The 24193-nt window shown below is 43.0% G+C and overlaps 1 protein-coding gene across 2 annotated transcripts in view; it reads left to right on the top strand.

The window, feature by feature from the left end:
• The window catches only part of RSPO2 (R-spondin 2), a 189239-nt gene that overhangs the window by 123933 nt on the left and 41113 nt on the right, over window positions 1-24193 (top strand). For both annotated transcript variants that reach the window (XM_069731775.1, XM_069731776.1), the window contains 2 exons: window positions 13106-13249; window positions 13471-13659. In XM_069731775.1, the coding sequence (XP_069587876.1) occupies window positions 13106-13249; window positions 13471-13659 (333 nt within the window). The remainder of the gene's footprint in view (window positions 1-13105; window positions 13250-13470; window positions 13660-24193) is intronic.

The raw sequence follows: 24193 nt of genomic DNA, 5'->3' as shown, positions 1-24193 counted from the left end.
AGTACCCTAATGTTAATTAAATGTACTGTTAGTTACGTACTACAGGGTAACATTATTTTGTTTAAAAAAAAAAAAAAAAAAAGCAAAAGTCCCCAGACTATTTTGAGCCAGTGATCTTTGATGAATATTGAGATTTGCATCGATTCAATATTCATGGGAGATATATTTTGACGTCGTAGCAAAGGGACAAGCATGATTCATTCACTTAAATCACCATAACTCCATGATAACCCCTTCAACTTAATATTGATCTGATGGATGATGCTATCCATGCCATGTTTTTATATATATATATATATATATATATATATATATATATATATCTCTCACTGCCTACCTTTCTGGATGAAATATATAAAATTGAATAGCTCTGTAAACCACACTCCTAATGCCATATACAATCTGTAACGTGTGTCCAATCAGTCTGTGTAAACTATTGGAAGGTGGCAGCTTGTAGTTCCCTATTTATTATTTTTTGTTTGTTTTGTTGGCAGTGCCCATACTGGTGTGTGTGTGTGTGTGTGTGTGTGTGTGTGTGTGTGTGTGCAACAGATAGGTAGGAACCACAGGAAAGTTCAAAGCAAAGTGTCTTTAATGTAAAAAGTAACTCACAAATGGCATCCTCTGGATCACAGCCGAGTTGTCAAGGCAGTCCATATCCGAGACCGGTTCTCGTGGGCGACTGCACTACAGTGTCACACTGAGGGGTGCCAGGCATTTTGGCTTTGCTTGGCTCAGTGTTACTTCACACATAAGCCAGATGTTGCAGAGCCACCTGCACTGCAGTTTGCAAACCAAGACTGAGACGCTCAGTGTTTTTAGATGGAATCTGTGGCCATGGGCCACTTATAAGACCCGGCTGGAGAGGGTAAACTGCCTGACAAACACCCTGTAGTTCACTCCAAAAAATAAAAGCCCTTAACAGGTTTTCCTAAACATTGCCTTGTCCAAATAACTTGACCAGGTCCACACATACTTTTATTTTTCACTGCTATCACAGCTATGCCTGTGACTGCAATGCACTCCAGCCGCCTCAATACTCTTCTGTGCGCATCCTGGGGGATATACAGGTCCTTCTCAAAAAATTAGCATATAATGTTAAATTTCATTATTTACCATAATGTAATGATTACAATTAAACTTTCATATATTATAGATTCATTATCCACCAACTGAAATTTGTCAGGTCTTTTTATTGTTTTAATACTGATGATTTTGGCATACAACTCCTGATAACCCAAAAAACCTGTCTCAATAAATTAGCATATTTTACCCATCCAATCAAATAAGTGTTTTTTAATAACAAACAAAAAAACCATCAAATAATAATGTTCAGTTATGCACTCAATACTTGGTTGGGAATCCTTTGGCAGAAATGACTGCTTCAATGCGGCGTGGCATGGAGGCAATCAGCCTGTGACACTGCTGAGATGTTATGGAGGCCCAGGATGCTTCAATAGCGGCCTTAAGCTCATCCAGAGTGTTGGGTCTTGCGTCTCTCAACTTTCTCTTCACAATATCCCACAGATTCTCTATGGGGTTCAGGTCAGGAGAGTTGGCAGGCCAATTGAGCACAGTAATACCATGGTCAGTAAACCATTTACCAGTGGCTTTGGCACTGTGAGCAGGTGCCAGGTCGTGCTGAAAAATGAAATCTTCATCTCCATAAAGCATTTCAGCCGATGGAAGCATGAAGTGCTCCAAAATATCCTGATAGCTAGCTGCATTGACCCTGCCCTTGATGAAACACAGTGGACTAACACCAGCAGCTGACATGGCACCCCACACCATCACTGACTGTGGGTACTTGACACTGGACTTCAGGCATTTTGGCATTTCCTTCTCCCCAGTCTTCCTCCAGACTCTGGCACCTTGATTTCCGAATGACATGCAAAATTTGCTTTCATCAGAAAAAAGTACTTGGGACCACTTAGCAACAGTCCAGTGCTGCTTCTCTGTAGCCCAGGTCAGGCGCCTCTGCCGCTGTTTATGGTTCAAAAGTGGCTTTACCTGGGGAATGCGGCACCTGTAGCCCATTTCCTGCACACGCCTGTGCACGGTGGCTCTGGATGTTTCCACTTCTCCACAATCTTCCTCAGGGTCCGGTCTCCTCTTCTCGTTGTACAGCGTTTTCTGCCACATTGTTTCCTTCCAACAGACTTACCATTGAGGTGCCTTGATACAGCACTCTGGGAACAGCCTATTTGTTGAGAAATTTCTTTCTGGGTCTTAAGGTACCGTCACACATAGCGACGCTGCAGCGATACCGACAACGATCCGGATCGCTGCAGCGTCGCTGTTTGGTCGCTGGAGAGCTGTCACACAGACCGCTCTCCAGCGACCAACGATCCCGAGGTCCCCGGTAACCAGGGTAAACATCGGGTAACTAAGCGCAGGGCCGCGCTTAGTAACCCGATGTTTACCCTGGTTACCATCCTAAAAAGTAAAAAAACAAACGCTACATACTTACCTACAGCCGTCTGTCCTCGGCGCTCTGCTTCTCTGGTCTGGCTGTGAGCGCCGGGCAGCCAGAAAGCAGAGCGGTGACGTCACCGCTCTGCATTCCGGCTGACCGACGCTCACAGCCAGAGCAGGAGGAGTGCAGAGCACAGCGCTGGAGGACAGATGGCTGTAGGTAAGTATGTAGTGTTAGTAAAAAAACAAACACTACATACTTACCTACAGCCATCTGTCCTCCAGCGCTGTGCTCTGCACTCCTCCTGCTCTGGCTGTGAGCGTCGGTCAGCCGGAATGCAGAGCGGTGACGTCACCGCTCTGCTTTCTGGCTGCCCGGCGCTCACAGCCAGACCAGAGAAGCAGAGCGCCGAGGACAGACGGCTGTAGGTAAGTATGTAGCGTTTGTTTTTTTACTTTTTAGGATGGTAACCAGGGTAAACATCGGGTTACTAAGCGCGGCCCTGCGCTTAGTTACCCGATGTTTACCCTGGTTACCAGCGAAGACATCGCTGAATCGGTGTCACACACGCCGATTCAGCGATGTCTACGGGGAGTCCAGCGACGAAATAAAGTTCTGGACTTTCTTCCCCGACCAGCGATCTCCCAGCAGGGGCCTGATCGCTGCTGCCTGTCACACTGGACGATATCGCTAGTGAGGACGCTGCAACGTCACGGATCGCTAGCGATATCGTCTAGTGTGACAGTACCTTTACCCTCTTGCTTGAGGGTGTCAATGATGGCCTTCTTGACATCTGTCAGGTCGCTAGTCTTACCCATGATGGGGGTTTTGAGTAATGAACCAGGCAGGGAGTTTATAAAAGCCTCAGGTATCTTTTGCATGTGTTTAGAGTTAATTAGTTGATTCAGAAGATTAGGGTAATAGGTCGTTTAGAGAACCTTTTCTTGATATGCTAATTTATTGAGACAGGTTTTTTGGGTTATCAGGAGTTGTATGCCAAAATCATCAGTATTAAAACAATAAAAGACCTGACAAATTTCAGTTGGTGGATAACGAATCTATAATATATGAAAGTTTAATTGTAATCATTACATTATGGTAAATAATGAAATTTAACACTATATGCTAATTTTTTGAGAAGGACCTGTACATAGACCCTCGCATATGATTCCCCTCACTGCCTCACAATATATATACAAAGTGTGTGTGTGCCATGTTTTTCTCTTCCATCCAATGGGTTGGACATGTAATGTAAATTAAATCCAACTTCGATGTTCCAAATATTGCTTTATTCTCCTAGTGGTTCAGAAAGTATTAGTAGGTTCGGGTGTTCCTAGATTTCCCAGTCAGAAAGAAATCTCTTGATGTCACTTTGTTTCAATCATCTTTAGCAATCCTCTTTGATGTGACTGCAAGTTTAGCATAGTTTACTAATCCCGCCGTTGTTGAGCCCTGTGCAGTAACGCATCATTTATGTAATTTACTTGTAAAATGTCTAATTTTTCTTACTGTCATTCAACCTTTGAACAAATTGTTGCTGATTATTTGTGTCAAAGTTGTTACATGTAAACCTGAGTGTTCTTGGGATTAGAAGAAATGTTACAAACTAGTCCGCTGTGATGGAGAAAAAAAGTTGCTATACTAAAAATACCAGTAATTAAATGCATGTAAACTTCCATTTTTCTTCAAATGGAATTTGTCACCTGGTTTTTGCTTCCTCATCGGAGAGCAGCATAATGTAGGAAAAGACCCTGAATAGACCGATCTATCACTGTCGCCAATGCTGCACTCGGTAAACTGAGTTTTTAGATGTAGCGCATAGCAGAGCTCAGAAAGCTGACCCCGCCTACATGACAGCTTTCTGTGTACATTGTCTATGGACAGTGCACTGCTTATCAGAGGAGGGGGTGTGGTCAGACCAGGGCTAGCAGGAGCTGTAGTCCAGGCAGTGATAATATCCTGCTGAAAAAAATACATTGTATTGAAACCACACATAGCTTAATAAGTTCAGTTAGCCATTTTAAGGCCGGGATCACACATGCGAGAAACACGTCCGTGTCTCGCATGTGAAATCCAAGCTCTGGCGCCGGCACTGTGGAGCGGAGCGTGCGGCCGCATAGCAACACATGGAGCTGCACGCTCCGCTCTGTAGTGCCGGCGCCAGAGCTTGGATTTCGCATGCGAGACACGGACGTGTTTCTCGCATGTGTGATCCTGGCCTAAGTTAGCTAGTTTAATTCAGTTAGCCATTAAAAGGTATCAACCACTGAGGACTCTCAATTCTATATATTTTTCTATCTACTGGCTAACACGGTACCAACATATATATTTCTTTCCTGTAGCTTAATAAGTGACACATCCTGAAAATCAGTGTCTCAACCCCTACCTTATGCTGCCTTCAGATTACATAGCAAAAACTTGCTGACAGATTCTTGCATTGGTAGATTAGCTGAATTTTATCAGGGCTGTGTGTGGGTTTTTTTTTTTTTTTCTTCTTTGTGGGGCGCGGGGGCGGAGGTTCCAGGAAGGAAGCCATAATTTTCTAATTTTAGGGTGTTCTGTGCAGGTTGGGGTATTTTCACACATTGATTACCGTGTTTTTGTGGATAAGACGCACCCCAAATTTTGAGGAGAAAATTAGGAAAACTTTTTTTTTAAACAAAATGGTAGTGCTTCTTATAATCCATGGGTCTTAATGCTTACTGGGGGTAGTGGCTGCGGTGAAGCGGGGCCTGAGGGTCCCAGGGTCGCCGCTAAAGGAAGAAAGATTGGAGCGTTGCTGCAGGCCGCAGCGCTGAGATCCTGGTGCCAAGATCTCCATCTGCGCATGCACCGCCCCAGGACAGCAGCCATTTTCCCAGAGTCCAGTCCACCGCATAGGAAACCATGTCACTGCGGGGGCTCTGTGGTTTTACAAGATGTCGGCGGAGCCCCCGCAGCAGCGCACCACACTGCACATCCAAACACCCGCTCATCCCAGCCTGCGGCCAGGAAGGTATATCAGCATTATAAGACACACCCCCATTTTCCCCCCAAATTTTGGGGAATTAAATTGCGTCTTATAATCCGAAAAATACGGTATGTGCTGTGAAATTTGTTGCAGAAAGTTCTGCACCTTCTCATTCATCTAGATCCACCCTATTCAGAATCAAACATTTCTGCATCAAATTCACAATTTGGGACATTGCCACGCAACGTAAAGTATTGCAAGTTTTTGGAAAAGGAAAATGTTAATTTTCACGATCAGCCTTGTGCATGAGATTTGAAGAAATTGCATGTATATGCTCAGAAGAATACTGTATATTTAGAAGTGTATAAGTTTATCAGCCCTAAGAGTTTGAAATCCACAGCATGTCCATTTTCTCTTGTGGACGTCAGTGTCTTTGACTCTATAAAGTGCAAGAGTCAAAATGTGTGGATTTACCACTCCAATTTTGGAAACCATTACTCTGGTATTATCAAAGTTCTACCTGTGGGGATAGCAAATCATACCTCTTAACTATACCTCCCCTTAGTTACCAACCCTTAAAAATAAAACGGTGACACCAAACTTCTTTGTTTTAATAAAGACTGCTGTGGCCATACTTATCCAAATATACAATAATAAAACATCATATAATAAATAGCAATAACACGCTGGGAGGGGTCCTTGAAGCTCCCAAAATCTGGTGATTAACAACCATAAAAAGCGACAAAATTATATTATCAATTACTCTTAGCCATTACCCCACTAGCTCGGGAGCACCATAACCACAAGACTTCCAATGTTCACTTGAACTTCCTGGGGATCCAACAATAACTTGGCGTAACTCCCCTCCACAATTCACCAGATCAAGAACCATATTAATTCCAAATTGAGGAATCCATATCCCAATGGATCCCCCCAGACCAATTTATAACCAACTTCAAGGACCCTCCCAACCGCCAAGAGCCAACATGACCCCAAAAAATCCCTTAAAATCCACCAAAAATATACCAAAGAACAATGAAGGGTGGGTAGGACCAAACTTGACCCCAGTGAGGGGGGCCCCACCCATAACCTGGCCATATAAATGACCCCCAAAAAGTACCACCCCCTCCTAACTGATGCCCCACCTACACCAAGCCATTGTCATGCCGGCATCCGCCCACGCAATGTGGGGAAAGGGAGTCGGCTCTGATCCGGCCTTTACTTATCGGCTGTGGACTTGCCTCATGAGCATGTATTCTTGGACTAGGTTTACTTGGGGAGGATTTGAGGATTTTTTTTTTTTTGTTTTGTTTTGTGCATATCCACTCCAAAATACTATTTAAAAAAACATGTAAAAGTACAGAAAACTCTTCCTATTCATTTCTACGAGAGATGAAATCCACGTTGCTCTGATTATATGAGGAGTATTTGAGTTTTTTGTTTTCCCCGGAAGAGGTTTTTTCAAAATGCCTTGTAGTGAAAAAAAAGTGCGCGTGACTTCTTTGAAACAGTTTGACTACTCTCCATATTAGATGCGGTCATACCAAAAGGCTGCAAAAAATGCTTCAGGAGCAAAACTTAAATTTTTCAGGAAAAAAAAACTTCCAAACACTCCCTTGAACTATTAAAAACTCCCTGTGAATATAGCCTTAAGATCAGACTCCACTGAATGGAACCACTGAAAGCCAAGCAGTCATCAGTCACACCTGGGGCTCATTCAGATGTTATTATCATACGAGTGCTATCCGTGTTTTTTAACGTATGCACGCTTAGTCTATGAAGTAGTTACGTGTACAGTTTATCCTTTTTTCCTAGGAACTAGTGGGCTGCACAAAGGCATGGAGATTTATCAGATTTTATTGCTCTGAGTCAATGATTAACCTCTCCAATGCAAGTCGATTGATCCTTGGAAAAACAAAATCTGACTGCACTCGGGTGCCATCTATGTGTGGTCTGTTTTTCAGACAATTTGATTGAGGTTTTTCAAGCTTCTATTTTACCAGTTGTTGGGGTTTTTTTCTATGTTTTTTTTTTACCCGTTTAAGACCAAAATTGACCAAAAAATCCTTTGCAGAAATTCAGCAGCGTTGTAAGATCCCAATTAAGTAGATAAGGTCACAGAAAATCTCCAATACATATATATTGGAACCATCTGTGTGGGAATTGGGCTCCAATGTAGATTTTTAAGATCTGCACATTTTTTGATTCTTTCTGTGAATTCCAGTGTGACATCTCACGGGTCTACAAAAACATCTAAATAAAAAAAATTCCCGTATTCCGGTTTTGCAGAAATTGTTGATGCAGCAAAGGGCATGTTCACACATTAGCATATTTGCTGTGGATTTTAGATGCTTATTGGTGAGGAGCATATATGCACAGATAAGGGGCTCGGGTGCTAAGTGTCTCCGGCGTGCTCGAAAAATATGTTCAAGTCCCCGCAGCTTCATGACTTGCATGCAGGATTGCCTCACAGCCGTGAGACATGCTGTCGTGGGGAACATATTTTTCGAGCATGCTGAACACTCGGTTATCACCCAAGCATTGCGGATAACATCTTATCAGAGCACGTTTGCTTATATTTCATGTCGTTTTCACATGGCAAACAGAATATAGTTGGTGGTTTTACCATTCAATACTGTAGTTTTTCAATGTAGGTTATGGGTGCTCAGTTTTTACAAATTTTTTTGCCACGTTTTACAAGTGAATTGATGGGGCAATTGACAATAAAATTGCATGTGGTTTTGCTGTGCCAGATTACTGGCTAGTCAGTCTTAGGCTGCTGTCACACTATCAGTATTTGGTCAGTATTTTACATCAGTATTTGTAGCCAAAACCAGGAGTGGAACAAATAGAGGAAAAGTATAATAGAAACATATGCACCACTTCTGCATTTATCACCCACTCCTGGTTTTGGCTTACAAATACTGATGTATAATACTGACCAAATACTGTGACTGCAGCCTCATTGTTAAGTAGTCTGCTTTATTTCCTTACAAATTAGTTTATTCCTTCTTTAAGGTATTGTCAGAAAGAAAGCCTATAGTGATTTCGCCTCTCTGGAGGGCATCATGCATGACGTGAAATACTAGTGTAGTACAAGACTGAAGAACAAAGACTCCTTTTCAGCTTCTCATACATAAGACGTTGCCCATAGGTTTCCTCGTTGACCTTGACTGCTTTTGTATTTTTATATATGTATTTAAAAAAAAAAAAATCCTCGAAATTTATAAAGTTGGAAAAAGCCTCAGGGAGTTCACAAATGGTTATTTCAGAAGTTCTGTATTTCTCAGACACAATGAAACCAGAATGATTTATGCAATTGACCAAAGGAGCAAGTATTGTGCCATATGAAATGAGTTCCAAATGCACGGCGCTGTAACTCCGAATGTCTGCTGATAGTTTGCATTGATGCTGGATATAGTGTTTTAGAAATGAACCACATATTCCTCGTAATGTACCTGATTTATAACGTGTGTGTGCCCATTGTTCCATCAGGTATAACGTTCTTCTGCTGTTTAGACGATTGCGCCTTCCCCCTCCCCCATACATTAGGATAGCTATGAGGACAATTTTTATTTTTTTAAGACCACTTTTTTTTTCTGTTCTTTTTATATATTATGCTCGGTCTGTGGATTTGTTGTATTTTTCTTTCTAAGGGCTCACACTGAAATCGGTCCAATGTGGTTCCTGAAAAGTGGTGCGAGTACATGCGATTTTTTTTTTTTTTTTTTTTTTTTTTTTTTTTTTTTTTTTTCTTCTTCCTCACCTAGCGTCAGTATGACATATGTACGCAATGTGATTTAGGCAGAGTACAATCTGATTTTTTTAATTTTTTTTCTCTGATTGCATTAGTCCTTTATTTTTTCTAATAAGTATGAGCCCTCTGGATATGTTCTCACGATGAGTTTTGGGTGAGTCCCTCCCCCCTCCCCCTCCCAGAAATCACTTTGCTTTAACTGAAAATATAAAGAAAATTTCTAAAGGCAGTTCTAATATAACTTTCATGAAATTTAGTACAGTCCCATGCTGCTAGTTACAATGGTCTCCCTCTGCATCCCGTACAGTGTAGATGTGCCTTCCATGACCCTAGTAGTCAGCGATTGCTGCCTACATTGATGTGTTGCCAATAGCGTAGTGAACAATTACTATAATTAGACTTCCATTAGATTTTGAGCAGGTAAAAAGCAATACTAGATTAAGTTTCTATGATGATGAGTTTGACACTGTAGATCTTCACTGCGCAAAAAAGTCTTACAGTTCCAGCAAAGTGGATGGAATTTTTAGATATCAGATGCCCACTGTACTTTTTTTTTTTTTTTTATAATTTTTTTTTTTACGCAGCATAAACTGACCTGTTGATATGAGGGGTAGCCATGTATACATATGGCCCTGTTCACTGGTCTATGGTAATGATCAGGATGGTCAACTGAGCAACTTAAGAGCGGTTCTCCCAAATTTAGTTTATTTGAGGCCTTCTGTTATAAGCTATTTAGGACCACCAAATAGTCATCAGATGACTCTCAATTTTCATGAGAATTGGAATCTCAAAGCTGTTTCAACTTTCCAAAAAATGTTGGTTCTCCAGATCTTGTGATAATACGGTACACATCGGGCTTGGTTCTGATGCTCGGGGCCATTAACGGTGGCTGTTTCTGGCACACCAATGCAGTTGTGGGCACATGGCACCGTATCTGTGGGGGTGATGGCACATAAGCTTCGTGCTTACATGTCTGATACACTGAGGCACATTTCTTTAAAGAACAGGTTCCAATAACAGTAGTCAACAGAAACAGCCATACTGTGAATGAGTGGGGGAGTGCTAGGCAATGTGTCCTTCCAGGGCTGCCCGTAAGCCTTATGACATGTTGACGTCCTATGCTGACACTTTGGATCTCTTCTTCCTCTCCACAGGACTGTGATACCCCAGTGGCCCTCTATATCCCATCACATCCTATTTGTCATTAAATATAGGGTGGCATGGTTCCAGTCTTCACTATGGGTGACCTAATTCTGAGATTACTCCAGCATTAGTGATGAGCGAGTGTACTCTTTGCTCGGGTGGTATCCGAGTATTTGTGACTGCTCGGAGATTTTCATCGCTGCAGCTGAATGATTTACAGCTGTTGGCTAGCTTGAATACATATTCCCTAGCAACCAGGCAACCCCCACATCTACTCAAGCTGGCTAATAGCTGTAAATCATTCAGCTGCAGCGATGAAAACTAAATCTCCGAGCACTAACAAATACTCAGAAAACCCGAGCAATGAGTATACTCGCTCATCACTATCCAGCATCTATAGTAAACTGCATTTCTTCTACAGGGGCAGACATCCACAACAGCTGGGTTCAGCTAGGGCAGTGTTCCCCAAGTCCAGTCCTCAAGAGCCACCAACAGGTCATGTTTTCAGGATTTCTTTAGTATTGCACAGTTGATAATTGCATCACCTGGACAGGCAAGCATTCAATGACCTGTGCGATGCTAAGGAAATCCTGAAAACATGACCTGTTGGTGGCTCTTGAGGACCGGACTTGGGGACACTGAGCTAGGGATTTGATAATTAACCTTCCCTTTTTTTTTTTAGTTCTCCATGGTGTGCAATGTTTTGATTTTTTTTTTTTTTTTATCAGATACAGGTGCTTCTCACAAAATTAGAATATCATCAAAGAGTGAATTAATTTGAGTTTTTCAATACAAAGTGGTGAAACTCATATATTGTATAGTCATTACAAACAGAGTGATCTATTTCAAGTGTTTATTTCTGTTAATGTTGATGATTATGGCTTAAAGCCAATGAAGAAACAAGTCGTTATCTCAGTAAATTAAAATACTTTATAACAGCTTGAAAAATGATTTTAAAATCCAAAATGTTGGCCAACTGAAATGTATATTAAGTTAACGCAATCAATACTTGGTCGGGCCTCCGTTTACATCAATTACTGCATCAATGTGGCGTGGCATGGAGGCGATCAGCCTGTGGCACTGCTGAGGTGTTATGGAGGCCCAGGTTGTTTTGATAGCAGCCTTCAGCTCATCTGCATTGTTGGTTGTGGTATCTCCTCTTCCTCTTGACAATACCCCATAGATTCTCTATGGGGTTAATGTCAGGCGAGTTTGCTGGGCAGTCAAGCACAGTGATACTGTAGTTTTTAGACTAGGTATTGGTACTTTTGGCAGTGTGGACAGGTGCCAAGTCCTGCTGGAGAATTAAATTTCCATCTCCAAAAAGATTGTCAGCAAAGGGAAGCATGAAGTGCTCTAAAATTTCCTAGCAGACTTTGGTTTTGATAAAACACAGTGGACCTACACCAGGAGATGACATGGCTCCCAAACCATCACTGATTGTGGAAACTTCACACTAGACCTCCAGCAGCTTGGATTGTGGCCTCTCCACTCTTCCTCCACTCTGGGACCTTGATTTCCAAATGAAATGAAAAATTTACTTTCATCTGAAAACACCTTGGACCACTGAGCAACAGCCCAGTTCTTTTTCTCCTTGGCCCAGGTAAGACGCTTCTGGCGTTGTCTATTGGTCGAGAGGCTTGACACAAGGCATGTGACACTTGTAGCCCATGTCCTGGATTTGTCTGTGTGTGGTGGCCTTTGAAGCAATGACTCCAGCACCAGTCCACTCCTTATGAATCTCCCCCAAATTTTTGAATGGCCTTTTCTTAACAATCCTTTCAAGACTGTGGTTATCCCGGTTGCTTGGGCACCTTTTTCTACCACACTTTTTCCTTCCACTCAACTTTTCATTAATATGCTTGGAAACAGCACTCTGTGAACAGCCAGCTTCTTTAGCAATGACCTTTTATGGCTTACCCTCCTTGTGGAGTGTGTCAATGACTGCCTTCTGGACATCTGTCAAGTCAGCAGTCTTCCCCATGATTGTGGAGCTACTGAAACAGGCTAAGGGACCTTTTTAAACACTTAGGAAACCTTTTTCAGGTGTTTTCTGTTAATTTATTCTAATTTACTGAGATAATGACTTTTGGGTTTTCATTGGCTGTAAGCCATAATCATCAACATTAACAGAAATAAACACTGGAAATAGACCACTCTGTTTGTAATGACTCTATAGGAGTTTCACTTTTTGTATTGAAGAACTAAAATAAATTAACTTTTTGATGATATTCTAATTTTTTGAGAAGTACCTGTAGTTCTACTGTTGGCTTCCTGATACAGAGAAAGCTGCTCTCCTACATCCTTGCTGTGGCTGCCACACTGCTGCTACTCCATATTGGGCTATGTGCACACGTTGCGGATTTTGCTGCGGATCCACCGCGGATTTGACGATGTGGATCTGCAGCTGTTTTCAATGTGTTGTACAGTACCATGTAACTGTATGTAAAACAAAATCCAAAGTGCACATGCAGGAAAAAAAAGCGCAGAAATGCATCAGCGTTTTTTCCGCAGCATGTCAATTCTTTGTGCGGATTCCACAGTGGGTTTACACCTGCTCCTCAATAGGAATCCGCAGGTGTAAAACCGCAGGTGGAATCCGCACAAAAACGTTAATGTAATCCCCAACTTTGGGGTATTGCAAAAAGAGGTCTTGTAGGTGCCCAAGATGATGGAAGTCCAGGGTATCCTGGAAATTTGTGTGTAACGTCCAGTAAGGTATGCATAGAAGATATTGAATTTTTTTTTTTATAAGTTTTAAGTAAAGACTGAGCTTTGTAAAAGAGCAGCTTGTAATATACAAAAAAAGAAAATGCTAATTGTTAAATTTCTATTTCAGGGTGCAGAATCGAAAATTGTGACTCTTGCTTTAGCAGAGATTTTTGCACTAAGTGCAAACCAGGATTTTACTCTCACAAAGGACGTTGTTTTGAAGAATGTCCTGAGGGATTTGCAGCTTTGGATGACACTATGGAGTGTGTAGGTGAGCAACGCCTTCTCCTCTTTAAGGATTTCTGATGTCTACAGCCAACGTCTTTATTCCAACCTTTTGTTTGGGAACTACTGTATGTAGTTTCCATTCATGTCAATGTTCATCAGTGTTTTGGTTTGGACTGTATTTTTTTGGAAAAGCAGGCCATTTTTGGTAGTCTTAACTAAATATGCACTGACCAATCATTTGTTTTTTATCTCCATTCCCTTCAGATGGATGTGAGGTGGGACCATGGAGCGAATGGGGAACATGCAGTAGGAATAATAGGACGTGTGGATATAAATGGGGTCTGGAGACAAGGACTCGACAAATTGTAAAGAAACCAGCAAAAGATACAATCCCATGTCCAACCATTGCTGAATCTAGAAGATGTAAAATGGCATTAAGACACTGCCCTGGAGGTAAGATATCTCACTAGTCAAAAAGCAATTTCCCATTTACAGTGCGTTTTTTTTTTTTTTTATTTTGGTCATTCACTGTTCTCTACTCCTTTTCAGTTTCTGGCAATATGAGTTTTCCCATTCCAGACCTTTTTATGGCAAATTCAAAGGTTATGCAGGAAAATCTTTAAGACCCACACCTACTTTGAAGTTGGGGGCCTGTATATATATGCCATGAATGTCTGTTATAGAATTTTAAGGAGATAAAGCCCTGCTGTCTTGCATATACTAAAGGGAACCTGTCACCCCCCGAGGCGTTTGCTGCACAAGGTGGCTCTTTTAGTTACACTGATGCTGCATTCGGACAAGGTGGCTCATTTAGTTCGGGTTCCTGGCACTGCTGAAAGAATTGTTTATCAAATTTGTCCCTCATACCTCGAAATCGGCAGGCAGGCAGGTCTTTCCCCCCCCTAATTCAGATGCCTCCCAGCCGTCACTCCTGGCCTCTGCACGCCGGGCGCCGCCGCCTCTTCCTTCATTAGCTTTCCCGGCGCCTGCACTGTTTTTTTTTTTTTTTTTTCCGGGCATGCGCAGTCGTGCTGCCCTTCAAACTTACAGAGCAGATGCCAGGAACGCTAAGGCTACGTTCACACTAGCGTTGTGCGCCGCTGCGTCGGCGACGCAACGCACGCAAAAACGCTGCGTTTTGCGACGCATGCGTCGTTTTTTGCCGAAAATCAGATGCAAGAAAAATGCAACTTGTTGCGTTTTCTTGGTCCGACACTTGCGGCAAAAAAGACGCATGCGTCGCACAACGCAACAAACAAAAACGCATGCGTCCCCCATGTTAAACATAGGGGCGCATGACGCGTGCGTCGCCGCTGCGTCGCCCGACGCTAACCCGACGCACACTAGCATAACGCTAGTGTGAACGTTACCTAATAAAGGAAGAGGAGGTGGCGCCAACATGCAGAGGCCATGAGTGACAGCTGAGAGGCGTCTGGATTGGGGGGGAAAGACCTGCCTCACTGGCGATTTCACGGTATGAGGGACAAATTTCAAAAACTATTCTTTCAGCAGTGCCAGTTACCCGAACTAAAAGATCCACCTTGTCAGAATGCAGCATCAGTGCTGCACAAGGTGGCTCTTTTAGTTACAAGCGCCTGGGAGGGGGGTGCCAGGTTCCCTTTAATAATAGTACCAGTTCCATGACTTACTTGTCTATTTCATTTATTCAGAATCTGGATTATAAGTAATTTTGGTGGTTTCCAGGGCTTTTGTGTTCTGGATGTGACTCTCGCTAAACAAGTTAGACAGAGTAACCCTGACTACTATAAGAAGGTGGTCTATGAATCCTGTCATCCCTCCCACTAAAAAAAAGATGTTGAGATGAGATGTTGAAGGTTATTTTGTGTGTGACTATATTTCTATTACTAGATGGGTATTTCCTGAAGGAACTACAGATAGTGCTTTGGAATGGTGCCCGGGCTGCCCCTGCAAGACTTTCACACTTGGGTGCCCCTCAGGGTCCGATTTGGTGGGCGGGGCCACTCTGGGTCCGATTTGGTGGGCGGGGCCACTCTGGGTCCGATTTGGTGGGCGGGGCCACTCTGGGCCCCATTTGGTGGGCGGGGCCACTCTGGGCCCCATTTGGTGGGCGGGGCCACTCTGGGCCCCATTTGGTGGGCGGGGCCACTCTGGGCCCCATTTGGTGGGCGGGGCCACTCTGGGCCCCATTTGGTGGGCGGGGCCACTCTGGGCCCCATTTGGTGGGCGGGGCCACTCTGGGCCCCATTTGGTGGGCGGGGCCACTCTGGGCCCCATTTGGTGGGCGGGGCCACTCTGGGCCCCATTTGGTGGGCGGGGCCACTCTGGGCCCCATTTGGTGGGCGGGGCCACTCTGGGCCCCATTTGGTGGGCGGGGCCACTCTGGGCCCCATTTGGTGGGCGGGGCCACTCTGGGCCCCATTTGGTGGGCGGGGCCACTCTGGGCCCCATTTGGTGGGCGGGGCCACTCTGGGCCCCATTTGGTGGGCGGGGCACCTCAGGGTCCCATTTGGTGGGCGGGGCACCTCAGGGTCCCATTTGGTGGGCGGGGCACCTCAGGGTCCCATTTGGTGGGCGGGGCACCTCAGGGTCCCATTTGGTGGGCGGGGCACCTCAGGGTCCCATTTGGTGGGCGGGGCACCTCAGGGTCCCATTTGGTGGGCGGGGCACCTCAGGGTCCCATTTGGTGGGCGGGGCACCTCAGGGTCCCATTTGGTGGGCGGGGCACCTCAGGGTCCCATTTGGTGGGCGGGGCACCTCAGGGTCCCATTTGGTGGGCGGGGCACCTCAGGGTCCCATTTGGTGGGCGGGTCACTTTAAGAGCTGATATTATATGGCAAAACTGTGTCCTGGTGGGGTCATGTAGAGTTCGTAGGCGTTGGCATAGTAACTGGGTGTGACTGCACATAGCACTGAGCTAATCAGCCAGGTGGCAGTTGGCAGTTATTTTGAAATTGCCTCAGAAATCAGAAATACCTTATTGGAACAATTTCCCCATTGAAATGCATTGAGACAAAATTTTCAAACGCCAATTGCGCCAAAACTACAAATCCGATCGACACGAAAAATACTTAGCACACCTGCCAGGAACGCTGGCTTCGAAATGACACCTCACTGGAGTCTGTGCGTGCAGCGGTTCGGGCCGCATTAATTGCGGACTGAATAATAATAATAAGAAGAAGTTGACTATGGTGGAATAACAATATAGTGCTTTTTACAAAAGCACTATAATAAAGAAATATTTTTCGCTATGGCCGATCTGTCAGGTTCCTGTAGGGTTAACTGCAAGGCCGTCCCCAGGGAGTGTAGGAGGGCAGCCCTATATGGGAACCAGTGGGAAGGCTATAGAGATATAAGAAACAATTAGTTAGTGTTGAGTAGGCTGTGTTGGAGAGGAGGTGACAAGAGGACAGTTCATCATTTGGGGAACTACAAGGCTCCGCATGGAAGGAAGCTATTTACCGAAGCAGCAGGACATCAAAGGCAATTAGGTACCCTGTAGAAAGTAAATCTTGGCAGTCCGGAAATGTACGGTCCAGCAGAAAAAGGGGACCTTAGGAAAAGGTGTCGCTCTGCTGAGAGTACAAAACAGGGAGCATTGTCTCAATAAGAAGCCTCTGGGACTGACCTAGCTAATGACTACGTGGACCCATATGACCCTCCCCCCTAAGAAAACGCAAGCTATTCCAACTTTTCCCTATGCCCCCTGCGATATCTGTTGCCAGAAACAAAATACATATGGTAAATCTTGGGAATGGAGCTGGTGTATCATGTGGAAGATGGAAAAGGAGAATGTATAAACTGTTATTCCCTGTTGACCACCAGTTTGGTCGTATATAAAATGGACATTGTTTTTAAGGACTGGTCTGTCTTATTGATTGTAAAGGTAACTGCATCGGGGACGGCTATGGAAGCAGCAGATCCAGGTACAATGTCACACACGCGCGCACACACCCACCAGCAAAACAAAATTTCCTGTAGCTGGCTGCGGCGTGGTGAGGCGGCCCACTCGCATGCATACCGCCGGAGGGCAAGTTTACACTGTCGTGAGGTTGTCATGTTGATGTACTTCAAGTCTCTTTGGAATCCAATTTTTGACAATTTGCATATATTTCAACTCCCAATGGAATATATAGTATTATAGTTGCTATAAAAATTATTCAGCCCCATAGCAAAATGTACAAACTTTTTGCCATTTGCTATAAACTGATCATCAAAAAAACAAGTTATATACCTCAATGCAACTAATGTAAAACAAGTGATTTTTTTTTTTTTTTTTTTTTTTTTTTTTTTTTTCCCCCCCCTCCAAATTCAACAAAAAATGCCATGAAGGAATACTGCAGTCTCATAATTTTTTCAATCGATTCATGACGATCAGCTTTAGTACTAGATAAAGTCCCTTTAGCTGTTACAACCTTCTGCAAACCTGTTTCATTTCTGGCAGTGCGCTTAATCAATCTTATCCACTCCTCATGGACAATGGCTTCCAGTTTGATGCTAATCTTCAGAAACTGCGTTCTTCAGATCACACCAGACATTTTCTATGGGTTTCAAGACAGGTGACTGATGGGTACTCGAATCTTCTGAGACTGTTTAAAAAAAAAAAATCCTGGAAGATCTTGACGTACGCTTGAAATCACTATAATGATGAAAGATCCAATAATTCGAAAGCGCCAACTTCCTCACAGAAGACATGGTGCTTCCAACAAGGATTTCCTGATTTCTTTTGACCCTTCACACGCTACTGGTTTCCAGTTCCGGAAGAAGTAAAGAAGCTCCAGCGCATCACCGAGCCAATGCCATACTTTGCCGAAGGCCTCACTGAAACACTGCCATGCATTGCAGTATACATGCACGCAGGAAGAGGTCTGTCACTTCAGGGCAATGGCTGCGATGAAGCCACTGAGAACCCACAAGTCTGGCTAATCTCCTGTGCGACTCTGTCCTTTGCAGGTTTTAAAGTATGTTTTTCTCAAAAATACTGCAGTGTTTGAGTCAAACATACGTGGCTGAAATCATGCAGCCAGAGTCTGCAACATATGCTGTTCATGGATCAGGCATATGTATCAGCTGTTGGGTTACTTTTTAAGGCAGGTTTCAAATAACTCGATAAGATATGAAAAAAGATGATCGTCATTTTGCTTCGAGAGAGAAATGATTAAGTCTCAAAAGTTTTCTCAAATATTCATTCCATATCTTTGTTCTAATCTTCGTATACAGATATAGTTGCAGTGTTGACTCTGTAATCGCACAATCACGTTCCTGGGCTTAGTCTCCCATCAGCAGACTTGTCTTTATCACCTGATCCATTTTCTGTGCTTGCTGGCCAAACCACTGCAGATTTCTTTTATTCTTTTTCACCTGTTTTTTGTCCAAGTGTTCTCATCACGTTGTTGCCTAGAATTCTGGGATAAATTAAAGTATATTTTAAATTGGAAAAACCCAAACCTAGCTGTACATGTATTTTGTGCCTTTAACGTAATGACCAGAAAATGTGTACGGGGTTTAGGGATTTAAAGTGCAATCGAGATTATAAATATAATATATTCTAATCTAGATCACGAACCAGGCAACATGACGGTTTAGTGGAAAGCACTAAATTGTGCAAACAGGACCCCAAACCAGAAAAGATACCAACTCCACAATAATAAGGAGAAACAAAGAGTATATAGCTAAAAAGATACTATAATAAGTAAATAATAAATATAGACCATAAAAACGGAGTAAAGTGCACAAGGATAATGCTAAAGGATCACCAATAGTGATGAGTTATATACTCGTTACTCAAGATTTCCCGAGCACGCTCCGGTGACCTCCAAGTCTCTTTTAGTGCTCGGAGATTTAGTTATCACCGCAGCTGAATGATTTACATCTGATATACACATCTATATATATTATATTTTAAATTTATATTTTCATAGTCTAATATTTTCCTTGATGCATGTTAAGCTTGGACCTTTTGAGTGATAACTAGTCAAGGATCCTCAGTTGTGCAAAGGGTGATGGAAGTATCCTGCCTTGCTGATTACGTGGCAAGCCATGATGAGATGAAATGCTGGTTTGACCCACCTGCCAACCGACATACTATTCCGTCCATGTTACCTGGGACTTAATTCCCATGGATGGAATAGTGCGTCATAGGCGATCAGCTGCACTCATAGGGTGAGCGCAGCCAATCGCTGCTGGGTGTCAGCAGACTCTCACAGTGGACACCCGGCACTAAGTGCCAGGAGAGGTCATGGACCACTCCCAGCACTTTAACCCCTGCACTACTGCGATCAAACAAGATCGCTTCCTGCGTGCTTCCCTCAGAACAACGCGATGCCTGCAGACCCCCGATCCAAGATGGCTGCGGGGTCGTTCCAGGTCCTGTAGGGAGATGGCTTCTCAGTGCCTGCTGAGAGCAGGCACCAGTAAGCCTTTCACTGCCTGTCAGCTGATCTGACACAGTGCTGTACAAAGTGTCAGATCAGCAATCTGACTTTATGCAGTAGTGTCCCATCATGGACAATGTAAAAAAAAAAAAAACGGTGTAAAAAATATATTTTTAAAAAATTCCTTAATAAAGGAAAAAAAATAATTTTCCAATAAATACATTTCTTTATGTAAATAAAAAAAATAAATAAAAGTACACCTTTAGTATCGCTGCGTCCGTAATGGCCCGACCTATAAAACTGTCCCACTAGCTAACCCCTTCAGTGAACACCGTAAAAAAATAAAATAATAAAGCATTGCTTTTTGCCTCGTTTTTTTTATCATACCACTGAACAAAAAGTGGAATAACACGCAGTCAAAAATACGGATATAAATAAACATGGTACTGCTGAAAACGTCATTTTGTCCTACAAAAAATTAGCTGCCCTACAGCATTAGCGAAAAAATAAAAAGGTTATAGCCTTTAGGCTGCCATCACACTAGCAGTATTTGGTCAGTATTTTACATCAGTACCTGTAAGCCAAAACCAGGAGTGGGTGATAAATACAGAAGTGGTGCGTATGTTTCTATTATACTTTTCCTCTAATTGTTCCAATCCTGGTTTTGGCTTACAAATATTGATGTAAAATACTGACCAAATACTGCTAGTGTGACAGCAGCCTTAGAATAAAACGATGCAAAAATAATTTTTTTATATAAAATAGTTTTTATTGTATAAAAGCGCCAAAACATAAGATATAAATGAGGTATCACTGTAATCATACTGACCCGAAAAATAAAACTGCTTTATCAATTTTACCACACGTGGAACGGTATAAATGCCCCCCCAAAACAAATTCATGAATTGCTGTTTTTGTTAATTCTGCCTCCCAAAAATCATAAGAAAAAGCGATCAAAAAAAGGTACCAATCAACTCGTTCCGCAAAAAACGAGACCTCACATAACTCTGTGGGCCAAAATATGGAAAAATTATAGCTCTCAAAATGTGGTGATGCATTAACTATTTTTTGCAATAAGCATCTTAGCGTTTGAAAGCTGCCAAATATTAAAACCTGCTATAAAAACCCGCTATAAACAGTAAATCAACCCCCCCTTATCACCCCCTTAGTTAGGGGAAAAATAATAAAATTAAAAAAATGTATTTATTTCCATTTTCCCGTTCGGGTTAGGGTTGGAGTTAGAATTGTGGGGCTTTTCCACTGTTTAGGCACATCGGGGCTCTCCAAATGTGACATGGCGTCCGATGTCAATTCCAGCCATTTCTGTGTTGAAAAAGTCAAACGGTGCTCCTTCCCTTCCGAGCTCTGCTGTGCGCCTAAAGAGTGACTTACCCCCTCATATGGGGTATCGGCGTAATCGGGACAAATTGGACAACAACTATTGGGGTCTAATGTCTCATGTTACCCTTGGGAAAATAACAAATTGGTGGTGAAATTATCATTTTTGTTAAAAAGATTTTTTATTTTTACGGCTCTACGTTATAAACTTCGGTGAAGCACTTGGGAGTTCAAAGTGCTCACTACACATCTAGATAAGTTCCTTAGGGGGTCTAGTTTCCAAAATGGGGTCACTTTTGGGGTTTCTACTGTTTAGGCATATCAGTGGCTCGCCAAACACGACATGGCGTCCGATCTCAATTCCAGCCAATTTTAGTTTTAAAGTCAAACAACGCTCCTTCCCTTCCGAGCTCTGTTCATGCTCCAAAACACTGGTTCCCCCCAGATGTGGGGTATCCGCTTACTCGGGACAAATTAGACAACAACCTTTGAGGTCCAATTTCTCCTGTTAGGCCAGTCTCACACATCCAGATAATTCAGGTTCCGGAATTATCCGTGTCCATGTGCTCACGTTGCACATCAGTGTGGCACATGTGCGGCAGCCGTGTGCTGACTGAGGACCAAACGGACCGTGCAGGAGACAGCGCTACAGTTAAGTGCTGTCCCCTGCTTTTGGTGCTGAAGCTGGCATTCATTCCTTCTTCCCAGCAGCGTTCGCTGGCTAGAAGGAATGAAAAATCAAGGTTTTTTTTTTTTGTTAAAAATAAAGTTTGGGGTCACCTCCTACCTCCCACCCCTCGTGCGCCTGCTCCTGCGATGCCTCCTCTCAGCGCCGGCAGCTTGTCCTGTGTGAGCAGTCACGTGGTACCGCTCATTACAGTGATGAATATGCGGCTCCACCCCTATGGGAGGATGAGAAATCGCTGGTCAAATTTGTTCCAAAATTGTGCTGATAATAAGTAACATTTCCCACATGTCTACTTTATAAGTATTTTGTGTGATATATCTGTTATTTAAGGGCATGAAATTCAAACTTGGAACATTGTGAAAGTCATATCAAAGAAATTTTAAGTAAAATATGTGACAAAAAATCATTGTCAGAATCACAGGGATCCATGGAAGCATTCCAGAGTTATTACCTCATAAAGGGACAGTGGTCAGTATTGTAAAAATTGGCCTGTCATTAACGTGCAAACCACCCTTGGGGGTTAAGGGGTTACTGTCAAGGCGTTTCGGGATCACTCCGACTCCCCCTTCAGGACAACCACAAATATCCGAAAAGCATTTAGATTAAACCAGCATTTCTTCATATCAACTCAGCTTTTTTTTAAAAAGCCTAGGTGCCAGAATACATTTAGGAGATGACCAAGGTGTTGGGGGATAGATATAAGTGGTAGTGATATTACTGCAGGATCAGACTACACAACATTTGTTTGTAGTCTGTTACCATGGTGACAATAGCCTCTTTAGTAGGTGTAATAAGGCATCTAATTATATAAGTCCTTCATTTTTTTATATTTTATGCCTTGGATCAAAAATTGGATTAGTGTTGGCAAATGTGTGTTTTTTAACCCCTTAGTGACGGAGCCAAATTTTTGAAATCTGACCAGTGTCATTTTATGTGGTAATAATTCTGGAAAGCTTCAACAAATCCAAGTGATTTTGAGTTTGTTTTTTCGTGACACATCATACTTTATGATAATGATACATTTAGGTCGATATGTTTTGTGTTTATTTATAATATCAGAAATGTGAGAAAAATGTTAAAAGATTTGCAATTTTCAAACTTTGAATGATTATCACTTTAATCCAGATGGTCATACCACAGCAAGACATTAATAAATAACATTTCCACATGTCTGCTTTACATCAGCACCATTTATAAAATGTTTTTTTATTTTTTAGCATTTTAGGAGGTTTAAAAATGTAGCAGCAATTTTTCATTATTTCAAGGAAATTTGCAAAATGTATTTTTTTAGGGACCTATACATGTTTGAAGTGCCTTTAGGGGTCCCATATATTGAGAAACCCCCAAAAGTTATGCCATTTTAAAAACCGCACCCCCTCACATATTGAAAACTGCTGTCAGGTAGTTTATTAACCCTTCAGGTGCTCTTCAGGAATTAATGCAAAGTAGCACAGCAGAAATTAAAATTTGCATTTTTACCACATAAATGCCTCTAACGTCTGAACAGATTACTACAGACATCAGACTCTAAAGGTACCTTCACACATAACGATTTTGTTAATGATATCATTGCTTTTTGTGACGTAGCAACGATATCATTAACAAAATCGTTATGCGTGACAGCGACCAACGATCAGGCCCCTGCTGGGAGATCGTTGGTCGCTGGGAATGATCAGGACCTTTTTTTGGTCGCTGATCACCCGCTGTCATCGCTGAATCGGCGTGTGTGACGCCGATCCAGCGATGTGTTCACTGGTAACAAGGGTAAATATCGGGTTACTAATCGCAGGGCTGCGCTTAGTAACCCGATATTTACCCTGGTTACCATTGTGAAAGTTAAAAAAATAAAAACAGTACATACTCACATTCCTGTCATGTCCCCCAGCGTCAGCTTCCCGCACTGACTGTGTCAGCGCCGGCCGGCCGTGACGTCACCGCTCTGCTTTATGGCCGGCGCTTACACAGTGCAGGGAAGCTGACGCTGTGGGACGTGACAGGAATGTGAGTATGTACTTTTTTTTTTTTTTTTACTTTTACAATGGTAACCAAGGTAAATATCGGGTTACTAAGCGCGGCCCTGCACTTAGTAACCCGATGTTTACCCTGGTTACCCGGGGACTTCGGCATCGTTGAAGACAGTTTCAACGATGCCGAAGTTGTTCCCCTGCGTTGGTCGCTGGAGAGAGCTGTCTGTGTGACAGCTCCCCAGCGACCACACAACGACTTACCAACGATCACGGCCAGGTCGTATCGCTGGTCGTGATCGTTGGTAAATCGTTTAGTGTAACGGTACCTTAAGGCCGCTATGTGGCCGTGAATTGCCATGGCAAACATCAATACCACACAATCATGATCTGAGGGCACCAATTGGTATAAAGAGGAAGACCCCCACACTCTGTTAACCATTTATAATGATGTAGTCACTATTGCTAGCAGCATGTAAGGGGTTAAACAGATTTGGACGGTGTAAGTACTGATCATGGCTGATACAGCAAGTTGTCAGCTATAGTGTACAGCCAACAACTGCTGGGTTGTCACCAGTATGGGGAGGCTATTCTCTTACATCTCAGGTCAGTTAAAAGGCGTATTGGCTGTCATTAAGGGGTTA

This window comes from Ranitomeya imitator, chromosome 6, assembly GCF_032444005.1.
Source record: "Ranitomeya imitator isolate aRanImi1 chromosome 6, aRanImi1.pri, whole genome shotgun sequence".
Taxonomy (NCBI): Eukaryota; Metazoa; Chordata; class Amphibia; order Anura; family Dendrobatidae; genus Ranitomeya; species Ranitomeya imitator.
Note: the sequence above shows the minus strand (reverse complement) of the source record. Positions and strands in the feature narration are given on the sequence as shown.